The sequence below is a fragment of the Pelodiscus sinensis genome, chromosome 9 (assembly GCF_052426305.1).
Source record: "Pelodiscus sinensis isolate ZL-2025 chromosome 9, ASM5242630v1, whole genome shotgun sequence".
NCBI classification, from domain to species: domain Eukaryota; kingdom Metazoa; phylum Chordata; order Testudines; family Trionychidae; genus Pelodiscus; species Pelodiscus sinensis.
Genome location: NC_143060.1, coordinates 35,405,093 through 35,426,029, shown reverse-complemented (window position 1 = coordinate 35,426,029; position 20,937 = coordinate 35,405,093). Strand labels below are relative to the sequence as shown.

The following is a 20,937-nucleotide window of genomic DNA, read 5'->3' as shown; positions in this document are numbered from 1 at the left end:
GTTACTATATCAGGTCTGTAGATACTCATGGTGTCTTCCCACTCCTTTAATCATAACAATTGTCACCCTCTTATATTAATATCTGTGCATGTGAAAAGGAAAGTGACTTTGAGTTTTGATCTTTAAAACTTGAGGCAAGATAAAATATTTACATGTGTATCAATGCCTCAATTAGTGCTTCACTTATCTCACCAAATGGATATAGCATCCTGAGCTGGGAGCAGGATAATAGCTCTAAGATTAACATAGTTTTTTATTTCTTATTTTCCAGGTTTGCTTTAAGTCAGACCTCCTAGCTTGATACAAATAAAACAGACAAAGGTAAGTAGAATGCCAGCTTATAAACATGGGATGTGGCAGATCTTTTCATCTGTTAATACTATTTATAAATAACTAGTAACACTGGTTTACAGAAATTGGAATGAAGTAGAGTGAATATTTACTTGTTTGTAATACTTTATATTTTCTCTTCCTGATATCTAAAAATGAAATTCTTATGCTGTTTTTTTATTTGTGTTTGTGTGCGTGTAACATTATGATGACAAATCTGTCTACAAAGATCCATCACCAAGAAAGTAACTTGCACTTCTGCTAGCTGCAGAAAGCCCAAAACAGTTCTGCAAATTGAACCACATGATTATGAAAGGCTGAAAATTGTAGTTTTCTGTGCCACTGAAGTATTATTTAGATTTGTATTTCAGATTTAATTCAGTTCATAGCTATCTTAACTGTTATGTACAATATGTGAATGGCCACAAGAATGTTTAACATTTTACAACATGGAGTGCCAGAGGATATGACGTTTATCTATATTCTTTGGCTTTGCTGTCCTCAGGAACTGTATCAGATGGCATGAGATTGACTGACAAGCTAGTAAAGACATTATTACTATAAAACATTGATATTCTTCAGAGTATTACATGGGCATTCTCAGACAACTGCAAAATATATATTCTCTAGGAGATTTTTTTTTTCACTGCAGCATTGCCAAAAAGGAACAATTCACAATGTTTTCAGATCAAGGAAATTCTAACTGAAACTGAATTCTAGTCTTCTCTTTATTGCTTGACATTCTGTTTGTGGAGGACTTCCAACTGTTTCTGCAGTCAGAAAACCTCTGTTTTTCTTCTATTTCCTATTAAAGTGTATTAAGCAAATTTAACATTGAAGAACAAATAATTCATGTAGTCAGATTTTTTTAAATGTCTTTTGGTTATCACTGGGCATTCCTTTCTACATTTTTAGCTGTTCAGGAGTTTGCAGTCAAAGGTGTTCTCACTAGCATTAATTTCTTGCTTGAGTGCTGCTTTGGCTTTTGAAACTGACTGATAGCCTGATATGAATTAAAGGACTAAACAAGTGAGTCTAAGGCAGTGGAGTTGAGCAGTAGGAGTTTGGCCAAGACTTGTGTTAGATAAGCTTTTTTTTACCAAGGGCATGACCAGGACCATTTGTTTTTTGAAACAGGCTGGAATGAAATGCTGCTTCAGAGTGAACCTGATCTGGCTATGCAGCAAGTGGGAAATCTCATGGTAAAATGCAGCATACAAGCAGGTTGACTCTTTTTTTTTTTTTTTTTAACTGAAGATTACTGCTGGGCCAAACAAGAGTCAAGTCTCTGCAGATGAGATTACATGTCAAGACATAACTAATCAAAAGCTGTCTATAGGAGCATCCATCTGAATTAAATCATGTTACAAGATTGCTAAATTCTATCCCTCCATGCAAATTAGAACCCATTTTATTTGGTCTCACGCCGCTTCTGTGACTTCTCCAAACAGCATCCCTATTTCAGAAATGTGTATGGTGGTTGTGTGGGTATCAGTCCACACATTTACTAGAACTGCTTCTTAGCTGAGACCTCAGGATCACATGTCCACATTGGTAGAGCTATCTGACGATCCTTTTTGAAATAAGACTCCTAGCACCCAACTGTAACTGAGATCACTACTTTAACAGAAATGGATCCATATGAACAGTCACTCAAAGATGAAAGAATGTTTTATTGCATTCAGTAACTGTGGTTCTGTGAGATTATTATTAATTTGTGTTACCATAGTATTCAGAAGCCCCATTCACAGACCCAGATTCCATTGTTCTAGGTTTTGTATAAGCACTGAACAAATAGCTTCTATAGTTACTATCGAGGCAATAAGACAGTAAACAGATATAGATGGAATTAAAAGGAAACAATGAAACAATATTGGTCAGTGTGATAGAGTTTTCAGCATACTGGCAGTTTAAGTATTGTCAAGTATTTTGTATGTCTTGTGACAAAAGCAGGTATTTGAAGGAGGATAATGACATTTACAGAGAGCTCTTTCCCAAGTGTGAAGTGGTGGTTGTTGTGATGAGTAAGATAGTGGGCAGTTTAGGGGTAGGCTGTAAAAGGTCTAGAAAGCAAAGAAAAGTAGCTAATGTTTGATGCAAAAGAAAAAGGGAGAAATCAGTGGAAGGATTCAAAGAGGGGGTGACATGACCAAAGTAATGGGCTTAGAGAATGATCTTTGCAGTAGCACTCTGAATGGATCAGAGTAGGGTAAAACTGTACTTTTCAAGGCCTCAGAAAACATGTAATAATTGAGATGACAAGAGACTGAGCAATCGTTCTAGCTGTTTGGATGGGCGCAAAAGGCTATATCTTACAGATGTTATGCAGAAAGAATTTCCAATATTTAGACACAGCCTGGATGTGAGGACTTGGAGAGAGGCCTCCGTTGAAGATGATACCCACATTATGGGGCTGAGTGGCAGGCAGGAAGGTGCTGTTGTCCACAGTGACAAAGACAGAACGGTGACAAATCATTTTAGCCATGTTTAGTTAGGACTGATGGCTAGCCATCCATGGGGAGATATCAGAGATAGGGCCTGGGGTTTTAGTTTGGGTGGAAGGAGACAGGTCTGCAAAAGGTAGATTCATGAAACCTCATAATAGAGTTGAATTTGTGTTTGTAGGCAATTATTCAGAAAGGCGGGGCAGGAGAAGAAAAGGCATGGAAGCTGTTGGGTGTGCTGAAAGAGAATAGATGATTGTTAGGGAGGGAGAATTCAGCAACAGAGAGACCACTGCCTGGAGGCATGACAAGTAAGTGGTCCTTTTGGTGAAAGGAAGAGTAAATTAGGGCTGCAGGCCAAATGAAGAGGTCAGAATAAAGACGTGAGTAGGTCCCAGTGGGATGTGTTGTCAATACAGAAGTTGGAGTCACTATATATGAATGTGGGAGTCTGAGAGGAAAAGAAGAGAGAGCTAGGAGTTGAAATCAGAGGAGAAGACTGATGTGAAGGAGTTAAATTGATGGCAGCTGGCAGCAACATGAGGGGGAGAGAAGAGGAGACAGATAGTTTTGGTCAAAAGAAGGAAGAAGTTGGAAAGGGATAAAAGTTGCTGAAAATGGCATCAGGATCAGAAGAAGAGAATCCTACCACCCTTACCATGGTCTGAGAGTATGTGAAAGAAGGATGGGCCTCCATATCAGGGCATCTACAGAGGCAGAGGCAGACAAAGGGAATGAGGTCTGAGAGAGCCAGGAGCTAGAACGAGTGACAGAGGAAGAGATCCTGAATGACTCTTCTTTTTAGAAATCACAGCAAGAGGAGGAAGGGGGCAGGTGTGAGGTTGGGGATGGTAATGCAAGACGGGTGGAGATGAGGAGTGGAGGGAAGGTCAGAGTTGGGGCAAATGTCACCAAAGATGATGAGGATTTGTATGAGAGACCTAGATTTGTGCAGGCAGGAGGAGGGGAGCAGGTTGGGGTTGGAGAAGAAAAGAGCAGGGATAGATGTGTAGGCAGTATTGTAGAGGGGTCAACATTAGGGATGTTAACTATTGTTTATTTGTGTAAACGTGTAACTGCTGGAAATTCTAGTGGCTACACATTTACACACAGGGATGGCAGGCAGGAGTCAGTGCTCTGGGGGAGCTGGCTTTTAAGCTGGCTCCCTGCGAGCACCGGCTCCTGCCTTCTCTCCCTCCCCACCTCCGCTGTCTCTTATGAAGAGGCAGCATTGCAGGGGTCAGGTGGCTCCATGAGAGCCAATCCGCCTGGGGAGCTGGCTTGAAACCTCCTTCCCATGTGTACTAGCTCCTGCCAGCCCCACTAACCCTCCACACTGCTGTGTATCTATCAGCACAGGTGGCAGGGTGGGAGAGAGAGGCAGTTCTGCAGGAACTGGTGTTCGTGGGTAACTGGCTTTTAAGCTGACTCCCCAGCAGCTTTTAATTTGGCTCCCTGCACATGCCGGCTCTCTGAAGAGCTGCCTGCTTCCCCCCCACCTCCCATAGAGGCAGCAGCGTGGGGGGGACAGTTGGAAGGGGACAGGTGGGCTCTTCACACATCAACCCCTCCCCCCCCCCGCACTGCTGCATCTCTGGAAGGCAGAAGGGGGGGCAGGTGGCTCTTCAGGATCCGGCTTGAAAGCTGGCTCCCCATGGGCACCAGCTCCCACTCCACCCCCGCCCCATTGTTGCTTCTGTATCAGAGTCACCAAAGGGGGAGTTGCATGCAGTTGATATAATTACATTATAATCATGTAATTGACTACATGCTGACATCCCTGGTTAAGATAACTAGGAAAGGAAGATGGAGCCAGTGGGAGGGGTAGGGAAGAGGCAAGAGGATGAGGATGGGTGATAGCATGGAGAGGAGGGGTGTGATGAGTACCATGGTTTAGTGGCAGATGAATGAGACTGCAAAAATCCCAAAACCAAACACACAAGATCTGAAGGTATGTTCTTGGGACTGGCATGGGTCTCTGTGAAGGATCCTTTGCTGTACAGACAGAGCTCCGCAGTCATGCTCCTTATTGGTTATTGTGGGTCAGGGCCAGTTTATGTAGTGGCTCACTGCCTATTGAGTGCCTGTGTCTACATAGAGTTCCACAAACTGTCTACCTTCCCTGCTTTCATGCCTCATAGCCACAGAATTCTGTATCCTTAAAGGAAATGAGAAATAGTTGGGTCATATCTTCCCCACTTCTTTACCCATGCTGCCTCTGGTGAAGAGGCAGCATTGCAGGGAGCAGGTGGCTCCATGGGAGTGAATACTCATGGGGAGCCTTGAAGGAGTTGAGGAGCGACTGTGAGGACATCTGTAAAACTGGTGGGACTCCAGGAGACACGGCTAGTCAAAAAAAAAAAATTGGCTCTTGTGCACATAATTTGTGTGCACCAGAGGTGGAATCAAATATGGATAAGACATCTTAAAGAGCCATTGCTGTTAAAGGTAAGTAACCATTGTTTTCTAGATCTGTCTCTCGGATTTGGCTTACCTAATGCAGTGTATAATTATGACACATAAATTACTTAGTTTGGTATATTTGTCAAATTGCAAGATATATTTACTGGAAAGCAGAGGATGGACTTGGTGAAGAGTTTTTGTTCTGAAGCTTCAGAGTGGTAGTCAAGTTAATCTGTAACATGAAAAACTGAAAACTAGAAATAGTCTTTAAGGTGATACTAGACTAACAAAACATGTAGATGGTACCATGAGCATTTGTGGGCTAACCTCACAACTTCAGATAACCAGAGTATAATAAGCCCATATCCAAGAATAAATAAGGGGAGGGGGAGGGGGAGAAGGAAAAAGGGGAGGCGAGGAAGAAAAAGGGAAACATTGAGTAGATAGTTCAAATAGTTACAAGAGGCTGTTAAGAATCATTAGCACCTCCATTGTTTGTTTGGTTGGTTAAGTCATTAAAAAGTGGAAGTGTTGGAGCCATTCTATATCCCAGTTCAGACCATTTGCATAAGAATTAAACTTGTGAATGAAGTTAAGTTCCAATCCTTCTCTGTGTATTTGGCTTGTGGAATTTGTCTGAAACAAAACGGTGACTTGGAAATCCATGAATGAAAGTCCAGGAAGATTAAAGTGTTCTCCAACAGGTTTTTCTGTATTGCCTTGTCAGATATCTGGTTTGTGCCCATTAATTCTTTCCTGTTGAGATTGTCCAGTTTGGCCAGTACACATTGCAGTGGAGCATTGCTGGCATTTGATGGCATAGATCACATTAGTGGATGTGCAGTTAAATGAGCCTTTGATTGGAGAGAAGGCTTGGAACTCAACCTCATTCACAAGTTTAATTCTTATGCAAATGCTCTGAACCGGGATATAGGATGGCTCATACACTATCTTCCACCTTTTAATGACTTAACCAACCAACTAACCAACCAATGGAGGTGCTAATGGTTCTTAACAGCCTCTTATAACTATTTGAACTATCTACTCACTGTCTTTCCTTTTTCCTCCTCACCTCCCCTTTTTCCTTCCTTACTCCCCTCTCCCCCTCCCCCTTATTTATTTTTGGATCTGGGCTGCTTATACTCCAGTCATCTGAGGAAGTGGGTTTTGCCCACGAAAGCTCATGATACCATCAACATGTTTTGTTAGTCTTTAATGTGCTACTAGACTATTTCTTGTTTTTTCAGTTTTTGTTCTGCGCATTCATGTATCCTAAAGTCGTGATCGTTGTAATTTGATGTAGAATTCTGAATTTCCAACTTTTCTTTTACTTGAACAGTAAAAAAAACTTTAAGTGTGTTTTTGTTTCCTCTGGAAGATTCCAACTAGATTGTGTGTGTGTGTGTGTGTGTGTGTGTGTGTGTGTGTGTGTGTGTGAGAGAGTGAGAGAGAATTTAAATAGTTTTACAAATAAACTGATTTATGCAGTTAATTTCACATTAGACTAAATATAGTCCAGATGCCTATTGGGCAATGAAAAGAAAAATTAGGTGTTATGTGTTTTGTATCCTATTCCACTTTTACAGCCTGGTATTCTTCTTTTACTGTAATTTGCACATTGGACGTGTGGTAGCTCTCTCTCTTATTCTGGAAAAAAAAATTTGGTTCCTTTCCTGTCATTCAGTATGTTGGCTAATATTCGAAAAGAGAATCCTCTCTCTCCACATCCCAAACAGCCAGATTCTTAGCTCCCAGTCTTTATTTCCTTGGCATGGCCTAGAATTGGCTTTTATTGTTTATAATTTAAAAATACATGTGATCATTGGAGAGCATAGCTATTGAATTAGGAGCATAAGACGCAGGCCCCAGGACAGGTGCAAAGAACTTCCCTAAATGTCAATCACTGACCAGTATAGTAGAGTTGGGTAGAGAAGGGAGGGCTTGCCCTTAAAGTTTGAAAGATGCATCAGGAAACTAGAAAGGATAGCCTCTGGTAGTGTGTGAGGAGCCATAGAAGAAAATAAAAGTGCTGATCATTGCCATTTTCCTTTGAAGATTAGAAAGTCTTGCTAATCTAGAGAAGATGGATTTTGGGGAGATAGGGTGGATGGTTTCCTCAGTTATACTTCATTGTGCTTTAAGTTTATAAATTGTACCTACAATATTAAGTTACCTATAAAATATTTAATGGACCACATTACTAGAGCTGTATTTTTTCATTTTGAAAAATCTGTTTTCAAAGAGCAAAATGGCATAACTCCAGTATCAACCAAAGAAAGTATCAAGTTACTAGATATGTGTCAATATGAACTGAAGAAAGAATTTTCGTTTGGAGCTTAATGGAACGTCCCTTTGAAAAATCCCAAAAACATGACAAACGTCAGCTAAAGTGAGTTAAAAATTTCTTAAGTTGACTGTAGGGAAGCTGGACTTTAAGTTCATACTGAGGCAACATGCTATGGATGTGGAAATTCTCTGTCTTTATGCTCCTGATTTTCTGTGAATTTCAGAATTTGTACTCTTGTACTAATGCACAAGCTGATGTCAAAGTTTGACAAATCTAAGATGTTTTGGTCAGTAATCAAAATGAACTGATTTCTTCCATTTCCTGACCAACAGGGTTGTGACCTTTAGGCACTATAATATATAAAATAACTTAAATTCTATTTGATTAATTTTTCAGTAAACAAAAAACTCTTAGGAATTTTGAGTATTAATGATTTGCACTGTGAAAACTCAATTTCATACTGCCAATAAAAATCTGTAACCACTGTGAGAATAAGCCTTATGTGTGACTGCCTGTTGATTGCAGCAGCATGATCAAGCAACTTGAAGAGAAATCATGTAATAATAACTACTGAAAAGAACCATAAAACTTTGATGTACAAGTTACAGGAGAGGATGATATATAAACACAATACTTTTAAAACAGTTTCAGTAATGGCTGAGTGCTAGCTTTATATGTAAGCAAGCCCTGCCTGGATTGTTCTAGGAAAATCTTGTTCTTTCTTAGGGTACGTCTAGACTACATGCCTCTGTCGGCAGAGGCATGTAGATTAGGCTACCAGACATAGGAATAGGAAGCGGCGATTTAAATAATCGCTGCTTCATTTAAATTTACATGGCTGCCGCGCTGAGCTGACAAACAGCTGATCAGCTGTTTGTTGGCTCAGCGCGATAGTCTGGACGCGCGGGTGTTGACATCAAAGGTATTTGTCGACCACCCAGGTATGCCTCCTGGGATGAGGTATACCTGAGTGGTCGACAAATACCTTTGATATCGACACCCACCTGTCCAGACTATCGCGCGGCAGCCATGTAAATTTAAATGAAGCGGCGATTATTTAAATCGCCGCTTCATTTTCCTATGTCTGGTAGCCTAATCTACATGCCTCTGGCGACAGAAGCATGTAGTCTAGACGTACCCTTAGAGTTGCTAGAGGATTCTAAGCCTTTTTACTATTTAAACTTTGACAATATCCAGGTTGGGCTACACAGATTAGGGATGTGAAGGACTAGTCAACTGTCCAATAAGCAAATGCTTCCCCCCTGCCTTGCTGCTCCTATCAGATGGAGGCAGTGAGAGGGGTGCTTCAAAGTGGCAGTGCTGCACAGAGCCCAGGGTCAGCGCTATGTGGAGCAGGGGATCAGCTGGTGATTCCCCAGCTGACCCCAGACTTTGGCGCTTTTGCCTTTGAAGTATAGTAACAGCCATAGGGGCTGTTGATAAACTTCAGGGGCGGAGGTACCCTATAGATTAATCGAATAGTTGATGCAAAAATGCATTGGCTATTGGATTAGTCAATTACCTGATACTTAACATCCTTAGCACAGATCAGAGGAAGACAGCGTCCGTCCCATTAGCTTAACATGTAAATTCTTACAGAAATCAAAATTCACCAAACTGTTACTGCTGTTCTAAATAGGGTTGTAAAATTCTGGTTAAACGTTAAGCTAACCTAACATTGAACTAATTAAGCAGGATCTGGGTGGGGGACCACTTCAACCTAGCTGGGAGCAGCCCCCTGCCCACAGGGCTGCTGGATGCCAGCCCCTGCCAGAGCAGCCTGTCCACAGTGGCGTGGGTCCACCACAGACAAAGGCTTCTCCGGATGCTGGACTGGTCCGCAGCAGGCCCCCCAGTGAAGCTAAAGCTGCCTGCTGCCCATGGCAATTGGGGAGCTGTGCCAGCCCCTACCAGCTAACAGTTAATTGGAACCGGTTCTTACCAATTTAAACTTTCACATTCCTAGTTCTAAAATTAAATTTACTCTAACCTTTGCAGGATATAACTATTCTATCATATTATTAATTTTCAGTATAAATATAAGAGTTTAAAAAAATGTTTGTTCATGGCTTTGAATACTGGTTAAAAGCTACAGTAAACAATACTGTATTTAAAATTAGTATTAGAAAAAAAGCTTTAGTTGAGACTGAAAGGAAAGTTTAGTTCTGAAACACTTAACAAATCCACTGTGTCTGTGGTAATTGAATAGTTTTAATAGTTTTTCATGCTGGTTTTGGGGGAAAAAAAGTTTTCAGTCCTCTGTTTTGTTGTTGTTGTTGGTTTTTTTGGTCTATTCCAACAAATTGTTGGTTAAAGAATTTGACCACCACTTGGTGGCAGTACTTGGCTTCAAAAGGAAAATGGCTTTAATTCTCTTTAAAATTAGAGAGTATACAGGGAATTGTATGTATTTTATTTTAAAATAGGGAAAGACTGATCTGCAAGAGGCTTTTATTTAACGTACAGAAAAGCTTTTCATTTTTATGTCCCAAAGACCATTTTATGGAGAAGTTAGAATATTTAAAATGTATACTTAAAAAGATGTGATTTTTTTTTAAGTGTTGGCTTTGAGCAATATTTTAACTATAAAGCTTAATAACTGGTATTCTTTTCATTGTATAATAACCTATTGATTACCTTAATGTTTTACTTGTATTGGGAATGGCATACTTAATGAATTCTAACACACTGTAATTTTGTTAATTTTGCTAAATGATGACATTGTACATTTAGAGAAATGTGCGTGCCTCTGTTTATATAGCTAGTCACTAAGGGAATCTTTAGTCTTGTGATCACTTGTTCATCTATAATATTTCTTTTTATTCAGTCACTTCAATTGAAAGAGCACAATTTATTTTGTATTTTGGAGACTATGGCTCCAGACAGCAGGACAAGGACTACTTTCCTAAGGATATCCCCTCACACTGGTGTAATTGCAGTACTTTTTGGCTTTAAGGGAAAACTGCTTTCAGAATTGCTTGTTCCATGAAGACTGTGTTTGTAGGGTTGAGGTCTGCAGGGATAGAGGACACACCCTTTGCAGCATCCTTACAAAGGTGCCTCCTGTGGGGAGAATTCTCATCCCTTGTAACAGGAGCTGAAATGGCTACCTCTTTGTCTCCTCAACCCCCCAAAAATCCAAACAATACATTGGGTAGACTCCTTTGAAGCATGATAAATCAGAAGGCAGTCCAGGCAAGCTGTCTTGCCCTAGAGGAAGGTAAAAGCCACAGAACAATAGTGAAATTTACAGATCTTAAATCCATGAAATTGAGTAATAATGGAAAACATGAATATTAGAAATATTAATAGAAAATGTCAAATTGCAACATAGAAAAATGCAAGTTAATACACTGGAGGAGGAGTAATCCCAAAAAGAGCAATTTAATGAGATACATCTGGAAAATACTAATACTAAAAGAGGTCTAAAGAAGGTGGTGAGCAGCATAATAGGTGTGATGTTCATAGTGACATATGCATAATGGAGAAGATAAAATAGTTATCTCCATACACCTATAATATTTTGTTCACGGGGGGGGGGGGGGAGTGATTAATATGCTCAGGAGGCTTAACTGCAGCTGCATCTGGTGATAGCATCAGTGGAAATTTTTTAGTAAAATTCCTTCATTTGTATATTGCCAATGTTAGGAGTGGTGTGTGTGAACCTAGAATTTTCTAGGAATTGATAAAATGCAGAGTTTTAATTAAAAAAAGTTGAAAAGGGTGAGAATTTTACAGGAAGGAAAGAATTGACAGCAACAAAAGAATGTAATTTTTGTTTGAAATGCAAATACTTAATAAAATTGAATTGTAATGATAAAAAGTCACTTGTAGCCACAATACTGATCTGTCTGCCAGTTACTCTAGACATAAGTAAAATAAAAATATTGGAAGTGTGAATGCAAGGAGCTAGGTTATAATGAGGAAAGACAGACTACATGGTATATTAAGAAAGAGGATGCTTCAGAATCTCAAAGGCTATGTCTAGACTGCAAGCCTCTTTCGAAAGAGGCTCTTTCGAAAGATACTTTCGAAAGAGCCTCTTTCGAAAGAGAGCGTCTAGACTGCACGTGGAACTTTCGAAAAAGCGGCTTGCTTTTTCGAAAGAAAGCACCCAGTGAGTCTGGATGCTCTCTTTCGAAGAAGCCCTATTTACATTCAAGAACGCCTTCTTTCGAAAGAGGAACTTTCGAAAGAAGGCGTTCTTCCTCGTGAAATGAGGTTTACCGCCATCGAAAGAAAAGCCGCGTTCTTCTTCGGGTAGTCCCCGTGGGTGCTCCACTTCTGGTGTCGGGCTGGTCCCGGCGCCGCAAATCGGAGCTTTACAGAGCTGTGTGTGTGTGTGGTCGGGCAGCGCGCGTGCACTCTCGTTTCGCGCCTTTCATCTACCGCGCGCTGCCCGGCTCCCGCCAGTTCTTCTCATCCGCCTTGGGTCGCAGACGGAGCTTCCCCACTTTCTCTTCAAATTTCCCCGTTCTTCCCTTCGGCTGCTTGCCGTGGGGAAATTTCATATTTTTAAATGTTAAAATACATAGCGCGTCTAGCCCCGTTGGCAGACGCGGTTTAAAAAAAAAAAAAAAAAAAAAAGGAAAAGAGAAAGAAAAAACCGAGTAAGAGCAGTGCTACATATATAGTGTTGGCGTTTTTTTCTGTTGCCTGCTCCGGTTACCAAAAAAAAAAAAAAAAAAAGACAAAGGAAATAAAATTTAGATAAAGTAAACAGAAGGAAACTAACTCAGAGAAGCTGGGGACGCATACAAGCGGCTGCACTTAGCCGGCGGTAACGTTCAGTCCCCACAATTCAAAATGCCGGGCTCCCCCGGCTTCAAAAAATGTGAAGGCTGTGCTGAACCAATGCCGGTGTCAGATGGTCACTCGGCTTGCATTCGCTGCCTTGGGGAGACTCACATCCCCCAGAAGTGCTCCCACTGTGCCAGCCTAACGACTAGAGCCCGCAAGGAGCGGGAACGTCGCCTGAAGGAGATCCTGTTTGATAAGGCTCTCATGCCTTCCACTGCCTCAGGATCCTCTGCCTCGGACCCCACCACTGATAAGCGGAAGGCTCCTTCTGAGGCTTTGTCCTCATCAAAAAAGAGGAAAGCCTCTCCTGCTCACTCCCTGCCAGCTGCTCCGCAGTCGCGGGCAAGCGCAGGTGACAAGCCGGGCACTTCTCGTTCGAGGGTAACCCGTGCTCCGTCAGTGAATAAGCCGGCCGGCACTTCAGAGTCTCGTCAGCCCCCTGCTCGGGATCCTCACCCGGCACCGGGGCTTCTTAAAGAGACAGACGCAGCGGCTCCAGTTGTATCGGTGCCGGCTGCTGAAGGGCTTTTAACCACGGCCCCCCACAGGGAGCTGTCCTCAGCACCGGCAGGGGATCAGCGTGCCCATACTCAGATGTCTGCTTCACAGCCCTTAACCCTTCACTCTCCAGGCTCTACACAGCCAGCAGCATCAACACAAAGATCAAATGCCCAGGGAATCTCTCAGAGTACCTCGCCAAGGTCTCACCACGAGCCATCCCCTTACCGTTGTGCCTCTACGCACCACGCAAGAGACCATGGGCGTTATTACCACCGCAGTCTCTCATCTCGTCACTATTACGATAGAGAGCGTAGCTGTTCACACCAGAGATATTCCAGATCTCCTTCTCCTGCGAGACGCTCACGATCACCAACTCATTCATCTAGAAGTGCATATTACGTCAGGTATGACAGCACTAGATCTTCTAGACGCTTGTCCCCTGCAAGGTCTGGCCGGCACTATACCCATCGTTATAGACCGGACTATATTGAATCATCTCATCGCAGTCACTCTCGATCTCATCGCAGGTCTCCATGTTCCTGTAGGTCAGTTAGTCCACGCTCTGGCCGCTCGGAGATCTCCAAACGTTCTCCGCTACGACGCCCTGTATCTTCTCGTTCCCCCACGCATTGTTCACGAATGTCAGACCTAGAGGAAGGGCAACTCTCGGAAGCTGATCCGGATATGTCCCCTAATACCAGTTCACCACAGCCCTCTAGGGATGAACCGTTGTCTATGAGCGAGAAGTCACCACCGGACGATCTTAGGGAATTCCAAGACCTGTTTAAACGTGTGGCGCAATCCCAGGAAGTGCAGCTCACTGAATCTCAAGCTAAACAGCATAAGTTGTTTAAGAATCTGCACCCTAAACAACAGAGAAAGATTGCACTCCCGGTAGATGAAGCCATCTTAGAAGTGGCACAGGATATCTGGCAGACGCCAACGTCGATACCGCCCACTAATAAGAAAATTGATAAGAAGTATTTTGTCTCATCCAAAGGTCTGGATTTTCTTTTCAATCACCCCCAGCCGAATTCCCTGATAGTGGATGCGGTTCGTCACAAGAACAAAATGCCCCAATTTAAGAATTCCCTACCGGATAGGGAGACAAAGAAATTGGACCACTTTGGTCGGAAAGTGTACTCCTCCTCAACCTTGCTACTGAGGGTCGCCAATTATGCTGCTCTGCTATCGAACCATAACTTTGATAATTACTCTAAGTTACCGGAACTTATGCAGCACCTCCCTGACAGTAAGAAGTCTCTCCTTAGATCGGTTGTCCAGGAAGGTTTCACCGCATGTAGGACAGCCCTTCAGATAGCCGCGGACATTGCCGACACAGCCGCTCGAGCGATGGCAACAGGCATTGCGATGAGGAGAGCTTCCTGGCTATTGTCAGCGGGAGCCCCTAAGGAGTTGAACTCCAAAGTGGAAGATTTACCCTTTGATTGCCAGAAGTTGTTTGCTTCTACTACCGATGAGATCCTCCATTCTGGCAAGGACTCTCGTATGACCCTCCGCTCTCTGGGGATGTACACGTCACCTTTTAAACGCAGACGATACTACCCCTTCCAGAGGAGATATGATTTTTTCCCCTATAAGCAGCAGCAGCAGCATCAGCAACAGCAGCGTGGATCCGACCAGCCTAGATTCAGACAGCGCCCTCAGCGCAAACGTCAACAACAGAACCGCTCTGCTGCTCGGCCTTCCCAGAAGCAGCAGGTTTGACTCCCGTGCAGAGGACGCGAACATATCTCCACCGGTCAACACTCTAAAGCCTGCAATCACCACCACCACCTTATTCCACCACCGCCTGAGGCCATTTCTTCATCAATGGGCCACCATTACCTCGGACCGATGGGTCCTAGAGGTCATATCATCGGGCCTGACAATCCCGTTCGCATCAATCCCTCCTACCACTCCTCCCACCCCATCCCTTCTCAGGGACCCGTCTCATGGGGCCGCTCTTCGAGAAGAGGTTCTTCACCTACTCGAGATTGGAGCCATAGAGAGAGTACCCGACGAATTTCGAGGCAAAGGGTTCTACTCCAGGTATTTCCTGGTTCCCAAAAAGTCCGGCGGGTGGAGACCCATCCTCGATCTGAGGGGTCTCAACCGTTTTATCCGAAAGCAGCGCTTCAAAATGACCACCCTGGCCAAAATCATGCCAGCACTAAACAAAGGAGATTGGTTCGCAGTCCTGGATTTGCAAGACGCATATTTCCATGTAACGATTCACATAGCGCACAGGCGTTTTCTCAGATTCGTAGTGGGCGACGATCATTTTCAATACAGGGTCCTGCCTTTCGGCCTCATTTCGGCCCCAAGGGTGTTCTCCAAGACACTAGCGGTAGTGGCTGCCCATCTTCGAAGGATAGGAGTCGTTATCTTCCCCTACCTCGACGATTGCCTCATCAAGGCACGCACCCAGTTAGAGGCTCAGCACATGGTAGTCGCAACTCAGGAGTTGTTCGACTCCCTCGGCCTTATCGTGAACACTCAAAAATCACGCCCACTACCAACACAGATTTTAAACTTCATAGGAGCGCGTCTCGACTCCCAGTCGGAAAGAGTCCACCTTCCACTCGAGCGTTTTCAAGTAATGCAAGACCTGATAAAAACAGTCTTGCAAGCTCCAATGCTCCCGGTACGCGTGTGTCTACAGCTTCTGGGACATATGGCTTCCACAACAATCATAGTGCGCCATTCAAGGCTACACCTCAGGTGTCTGCAGCATTGGCTAAGCACGGTTTACAAGCCTATGGACCACAGCATCCGCAAGACTGTGGTACTTCCAGTACATGTCAAGGACTCCCTAGTATGGTGGACGAATCACAAGAACATGCTGTCAGGAGTCCCCTTCCATGCACCACAACCGTCACGAGAGATAACCACAGACGCTTCTCTCATCGGCTGGGGTGCCCACATGGGCACAAAAACAGTTCAGGGTCGTTGGTCCACGATGGAGATGATGCTCCATATCAATCTTCTCGAGCTTCGGGCCGTGTTTCATGCCTGCAAACACTTCAAGGTATACATGAGAGGTACTGTCACCAGAATTCTCACGGACAATGTAGTGGCAATGTACTACATAAACAGACAGGGGGGTGCCCGATCCCGTTCACTTTGCGCAGAGGCGATCCGCCTTTGGAAATGGTGCATTCGAAACAACATCTCTATAGTCGCGTCATACTTACCGGGTGTGAGCAATACCACAGCGGATGCACTGAGCAGGTATTTCCCCCAGGACCACGAGTGGGTGATCCGCACAGATGTCATCTTAACTCTCTTCCATCAGTGGGGGTTTCCGGTGATAGATCTCTTCGCAACACATGCCAACGCGAAATGCACAGCTTACTGTTCCAGAGCGGGAGTGGGACCTCACTCTCTGGGAGACGCATTCCTCCTTCACTGGGGCACATCACTCTTGTATGCATTCCCCCCTGTTGTACTCATTCCCAGAGTACTCGAGAAGATTGTGATGGACAGGGCCCGAGTGATACTTATAGCCCCAGCATGGCCCAGGCAGCCATGGTACTCGACCCTTCGGCAGCTCTCTGTACGAGCACCGCGCCGACTACCTTGCCTACCGGACTTGCTGACACAACAGAGAGGCTCCCTGCGTCACCCAAAGCTGGATACTCTGCACCTCACTGCATGGATGGTACATGGTTCAGCGAGTCCGAGAATCTTTGTTCGGACCAGGTGAAGCGTGTTCTCCTGCACAGCAGGAGAGATTCCACCAGGAAAACTTACCTGTCAAAGTGGTCCAGATTTGTACGATGGTGTGCTCCTAAACTCCTGGATCCCTTGCTTTCGCCGATGCATGTATTATTGGACTATGTCCTCCAGCTGCAGGCAACCGGACTAGCCATTTCATCACTTAAGGTCCATATAGCGGCGATAGCTGCCTTTCACTACCCCGTTGAAGGCAAGTCAGTTTTTTCTCACCCCATGATGGCTAGATTTCTCAGAGGATTGGCTAACCTCAACCCACCACGGAGGCCTCCGCCACCTGCATGGAGTCTTGACCTGGTACTTGATGTCCTCACTAGGCCACCGTTTGAACCGTTGGCCACGGTACCACTACCGATGCTTACAATGAAGGTACTCTTTCTTCTGGCCATAACATCAGCACGCAGGGTGAGCGAGTTATCCGCACTAATGTCAACACCTCCCTATACAGTCTTCAACCCGGAATCAGTGATACTGAGGTCTCATCCAGCCTTTCTACCTAAAGTCTGTACGGAATTTCACATAAACGAACCAATCGTTCTGCCATGTTTCTACCCAAAACCGCATGCATCTCAGCGAGACGCTCTCCTGCATACGCTTGATGTCCGTAGAGCTCTGGCTTTCTATATAGACAGAACCCGTGCTTTACGTAAGACAGACCGCCTCTTCATTTCAACATCGGGGCCTTCTAGGGGCAAGTTCTTATCCGCCCAGCGCATTTCCAAACTGGTTGTCTCTTGTATTACGACGTGCTATACTATTCGTAAGAAGTCTCTCACCTCGCAACCTAGAGCTCACTCAACACGAGCAGTTGCTGCGTCTACAGCTTTCGTGAAAGGTGTCCCTCTTCGTGACATCTGCCGTGCTGCGACTTGGTCTTCAAATTCTACCTTCTCAAGACATTATGCAATTGTTCAGCACTTCGCCTCTGACTCAGCAGTAGCCTTGGCAGTGTTGCCTGCTGCTCAGAATACCGATTCCGAAACACACGTTTAGCCGAGATTACTGCTTCGGAGTCACCAGAAGTGGAGCACCCACGGGGACTACCCGAAGAAGAAAAGGAAGTTACTCACTTCGTGCAGTAACGATCGTTCTTCGAGGTGTGTCCCCGTGGGTGCTCCACGACCCGCCCTCCTCCCTGCTTCGGAATCTTGTCTTTCTGTCTTTCAGATAGGCGGTGAGACGAACTGGCGGGAGCCGGGCAGCGCGCGGTAGATGAAAGGCGCGAAACGAGAGTGCACGCGCGCTGCCCGACCACACACACACACAGCTCTGTAAAGCTCCGATTTGCGGCGCCGGGACCAGCCCGACACCAGAAGTGGAGCACCCACGGGGACACACCTCGAAGAACGATCGTTACTGCACGAAGTGAGTAACTTCCTTTTCTTTCGATTTAATTTCGAAAGAACGTGGCTGCAGTCTAGACGCAGGGGAAGTTTTTTCGAAAAAAGGCTACTTTTTTCGAAAAAACCCCTGAGTCTGGACACAGCCAAAGTGAAGGAAAGGAATTTACATAGGCAGAGGAGAACAGAAGAGAGGTTTGGAGGATAAATCAAGTGTACGAATAAAGAAGAGCTATGAAGGACTGAAGTCAGAATTGTCCAAAATGAATCATGGGCTGTGAAGCCTTCTAGTGGGAGATTAAGGAGCTTGGTGTATTTAGGATATTGAAAAAATATTTGATACAACTTGATCATGCTTAGTACATACACGGAAAGAAGATGTCTGATACTAGAGGATTTGGCAGACAAACATAACAAGATCCAGTGGCAGGAAGTTGAAATTGGACAAATGCCTACAGGAAAGAAGGTACAAAAAGGGTTGATTAACCAACAGATTGTTAAGGTTCTTGATAAATTCTCTATCCCGTGGAATATTTAAATAAAGACTAAACGTCTTTCTAGGAGATATGTTCTAGTTCAATCACAAGTTATTGTGCTCAATACAGGAAAAATTGGTTGAAATTCAATGTCTGTGTTTAGATGGGAGGAGGGATCGTACTGAATTGTGATTGCCTCTTTTGGCCTGAAAAATCTGTAAGTCTATTAAATATATAGTGAAGAGAATAAGACTTTATTTTGGAAGTGTCAGAGTTGATGGAGATGAGAACTAAACTTAAACACAAACCAGCCCCAAACCATTTAAGAATGATCAATCTTTCGTGGGGGGGGGGGGTCGGTTGAGGTAGAAAGTAAACCTTGAATAGACTAAACATTTTTGATACATAGAAAATAAATCATCTTTATTCTTTGTGTGACATTGACATAGAACATTTGAAACTGCTTCATAATTAAATAAAAGCAATATTTTTAAAAATCCACATTTTTATGTAAAAGAGGCTGAATTTTGAAAAAGCACTTTACACCCCCTATTTGAACCAAAATGTCAAGAGAAGGATTAGGCACCTAAATAAAGTGGCCAGATTTTTCAGAAGTGTTGAATTCCTATTTTCTTCAGTGGGCACTGTTGGTTGCTGAAAATTCTTACAAATCTTCATTATAAATACTGAAAAAAATTTCTTTTCTGCCAATAAGATGTTATTTTTGTTAAAATTAGTGCTACTTAGTATTTGAATGGACAAGAAAGCAGGGGGAGACTTTCACAATTCTTTAACATTGTCTCCGGTTCAATGCTTTAGACCTTACCTAAGGCTGAACAAAATAATGTAGTTGGTGTCCTTAAACCAAGCTTCACACCATCTTCGCAGTGGGATGTCAGCAGGAGCAAATGATCCCTTCGGCTTCTCTTACTCCTTGCAAATGTGAGGAGTAATGGCGTTGACCGGGGCCACCCTCAGCGTTCAGTTTAGCGAGTCTTTACTAGACCCTCTAACTCAGAATGCCAGAAGACTGATATCCTGCGCGACAAGTAGGGACGTGGCCTCAGTCTCAACAGTACTTTAAATGTATTTTGTACACATCTTTACATCTTTATATATTTTAGAACTATGGTGTCCAACTAGTTCTGATGCAGTAGCCACTGTAGTTATGTATAACTATATAGCTATATACAGGGTTCACCAAGCCGCGGGGAGCCCTGCTCGCCAGCCGCTCGGTTCGGGGCGCTGCACATGTGCAGACCACACTGCGCATGCGCTAACCGCGCTGCGTTGCTGGTGCCGGCTTGTAATCTACTCGCCACAGGCAAGTAGATTACATTGATTGTTGAGCCCTGGCGCATGCTCGGGCACGCTCTCTGTGTGTGTGTGTGTGTGTGTGTGTGTGTGTGTGTGTGTGTGTGTGTGTAGTGGCTACTGCTTCAAAACGGCTTGGACACCATGGTTGTTGTAAATATTCTGCTATAGCGAATTAGCCACTTGAGGCTAGTGGCTAGCATGTTGGACACCATGAATTTAGAATATTGCTCTCAAAACCTTCAGCCTCTGTATTAATCATTTGGTTAGCATTTAATTTGTTTGATACACATAACACTCTCCACAAAATTTGTGAGTTTCCATGTAATTTCAGTGGGGATCATTGGGAAACTAGATGTTTTAGCAGCTGGATAGAGAAGATTTGGGTGGTTTGGGTTGCTGGGATAAACATATTGGCTGGATGTTTATATTGAAATGATTACCAGTAATGGTTAAAAATGCTGACCTTTGATTCTGAAATCAAATGAGGAAGTTGAACCAATGCAGGCTTTTAAGAACAGATTAGTGCAGGGTTTCCCAATCTATTACATTTCAAAAGGGTCACCAAGTGTCTCCCCAGGTGGCTCTGCCCTCCCCCACTCTCCCCATTTTTGGATTGCCTTAGGTTACCAAGTCTTTCTGAATTGTCAAAATGGGTCCCCTTCTGGAAAAGGTTGGGAACCGCTGGATTAGAGAAACATTTCAGGGATGGTCTAGGTTTACTTGGCTCTGCTTCAACACAAGAGGCTGGACTTGATGGCTCCTTAAGGTCCCTTTCAGCCCTACACTTCTGTGATTATAATGTACTCCATAAAGCTAAATGGAGACTGTTCTCATCTATCTTAGACTCTTCAGACTGCCTGCTATCATGAAAGCTAGGAACAAAACTTCATTTAGATGAAAACTTAGATTTGGAAGAATAGTTTGTCAAGAAGTGAGTTGTGCAGCATATTCAGTAGCAATGAAATACATAGGAAATGTTTTTAAAAGCTGTTTTTCAATTTAGTGTTGCTCCATAAAGGAGTCCTTTTTTAACTTTAGAAAAAAATATCTTGGGCAGCGCAGCTGTCAACCCAAATAAAATATTTTTAGATTAAGGAATTAGAATGAGAGGACTGAAGCAGGAGATACATTAATCAGTCCCCTAATACTTCGATATCCATAGTGTTTGGTTCTGCACTGTAACATGCTCTCATTTTTTTAGTGTAATACCTGGAAGACTCAGACGTATGAGCTGATAGGATTGGATTACAGTGGGTAGGATTCCAGTTTCTATCAAAGAAGATAGTAAGTCAATGATATCA

General features: G+C 43.6%; 1 protein-coding gene across 35 annotated transcripts in view; it reads left to right on the top strand.

The window, feature by feature from the left end:
* ZNF644 (zinc finger protein 644) overlaps positions 1 to 20,937 on the top strand; it is a 96,790-nt gene that overhangs the window by 41,372 nt on the left and 34,481 nt on the right. For 17 of the 35 annotated variants that reach the window (XM_075936475.2, XM_089780513.1, XM_089780514.1 and 14 more), the window contains 3 exons: positions 272 to 321; positions 5,002 to 5,222; positions 7,420 to 7,566. The exons of 4 other annotated variants lie outside the window; for them this stretch is intronic. In XM_075936475.2, coding sequence (XP_075792590.1) covers positions 7,517 to 7,566 — 50 coding nt within the window. In that variant the 5' untranslated portion in view covers positions 272 to 321; positions 5,002 to 5,222; positions 7,420 to 7,516. Of the gene's footprint in view, positions 1 to 271; positions 322 to 1,467; positions 1,555 to 5,001; positions 5,223 to 6,604; positions 7,567 to 20,937 lie in introns of those variants that run through there. 14 more of the 35 variants (XM_075936480.2, XM_075936478.2, XM_089780521.1 and 11 more) reach the window with 4 other exon arrangements.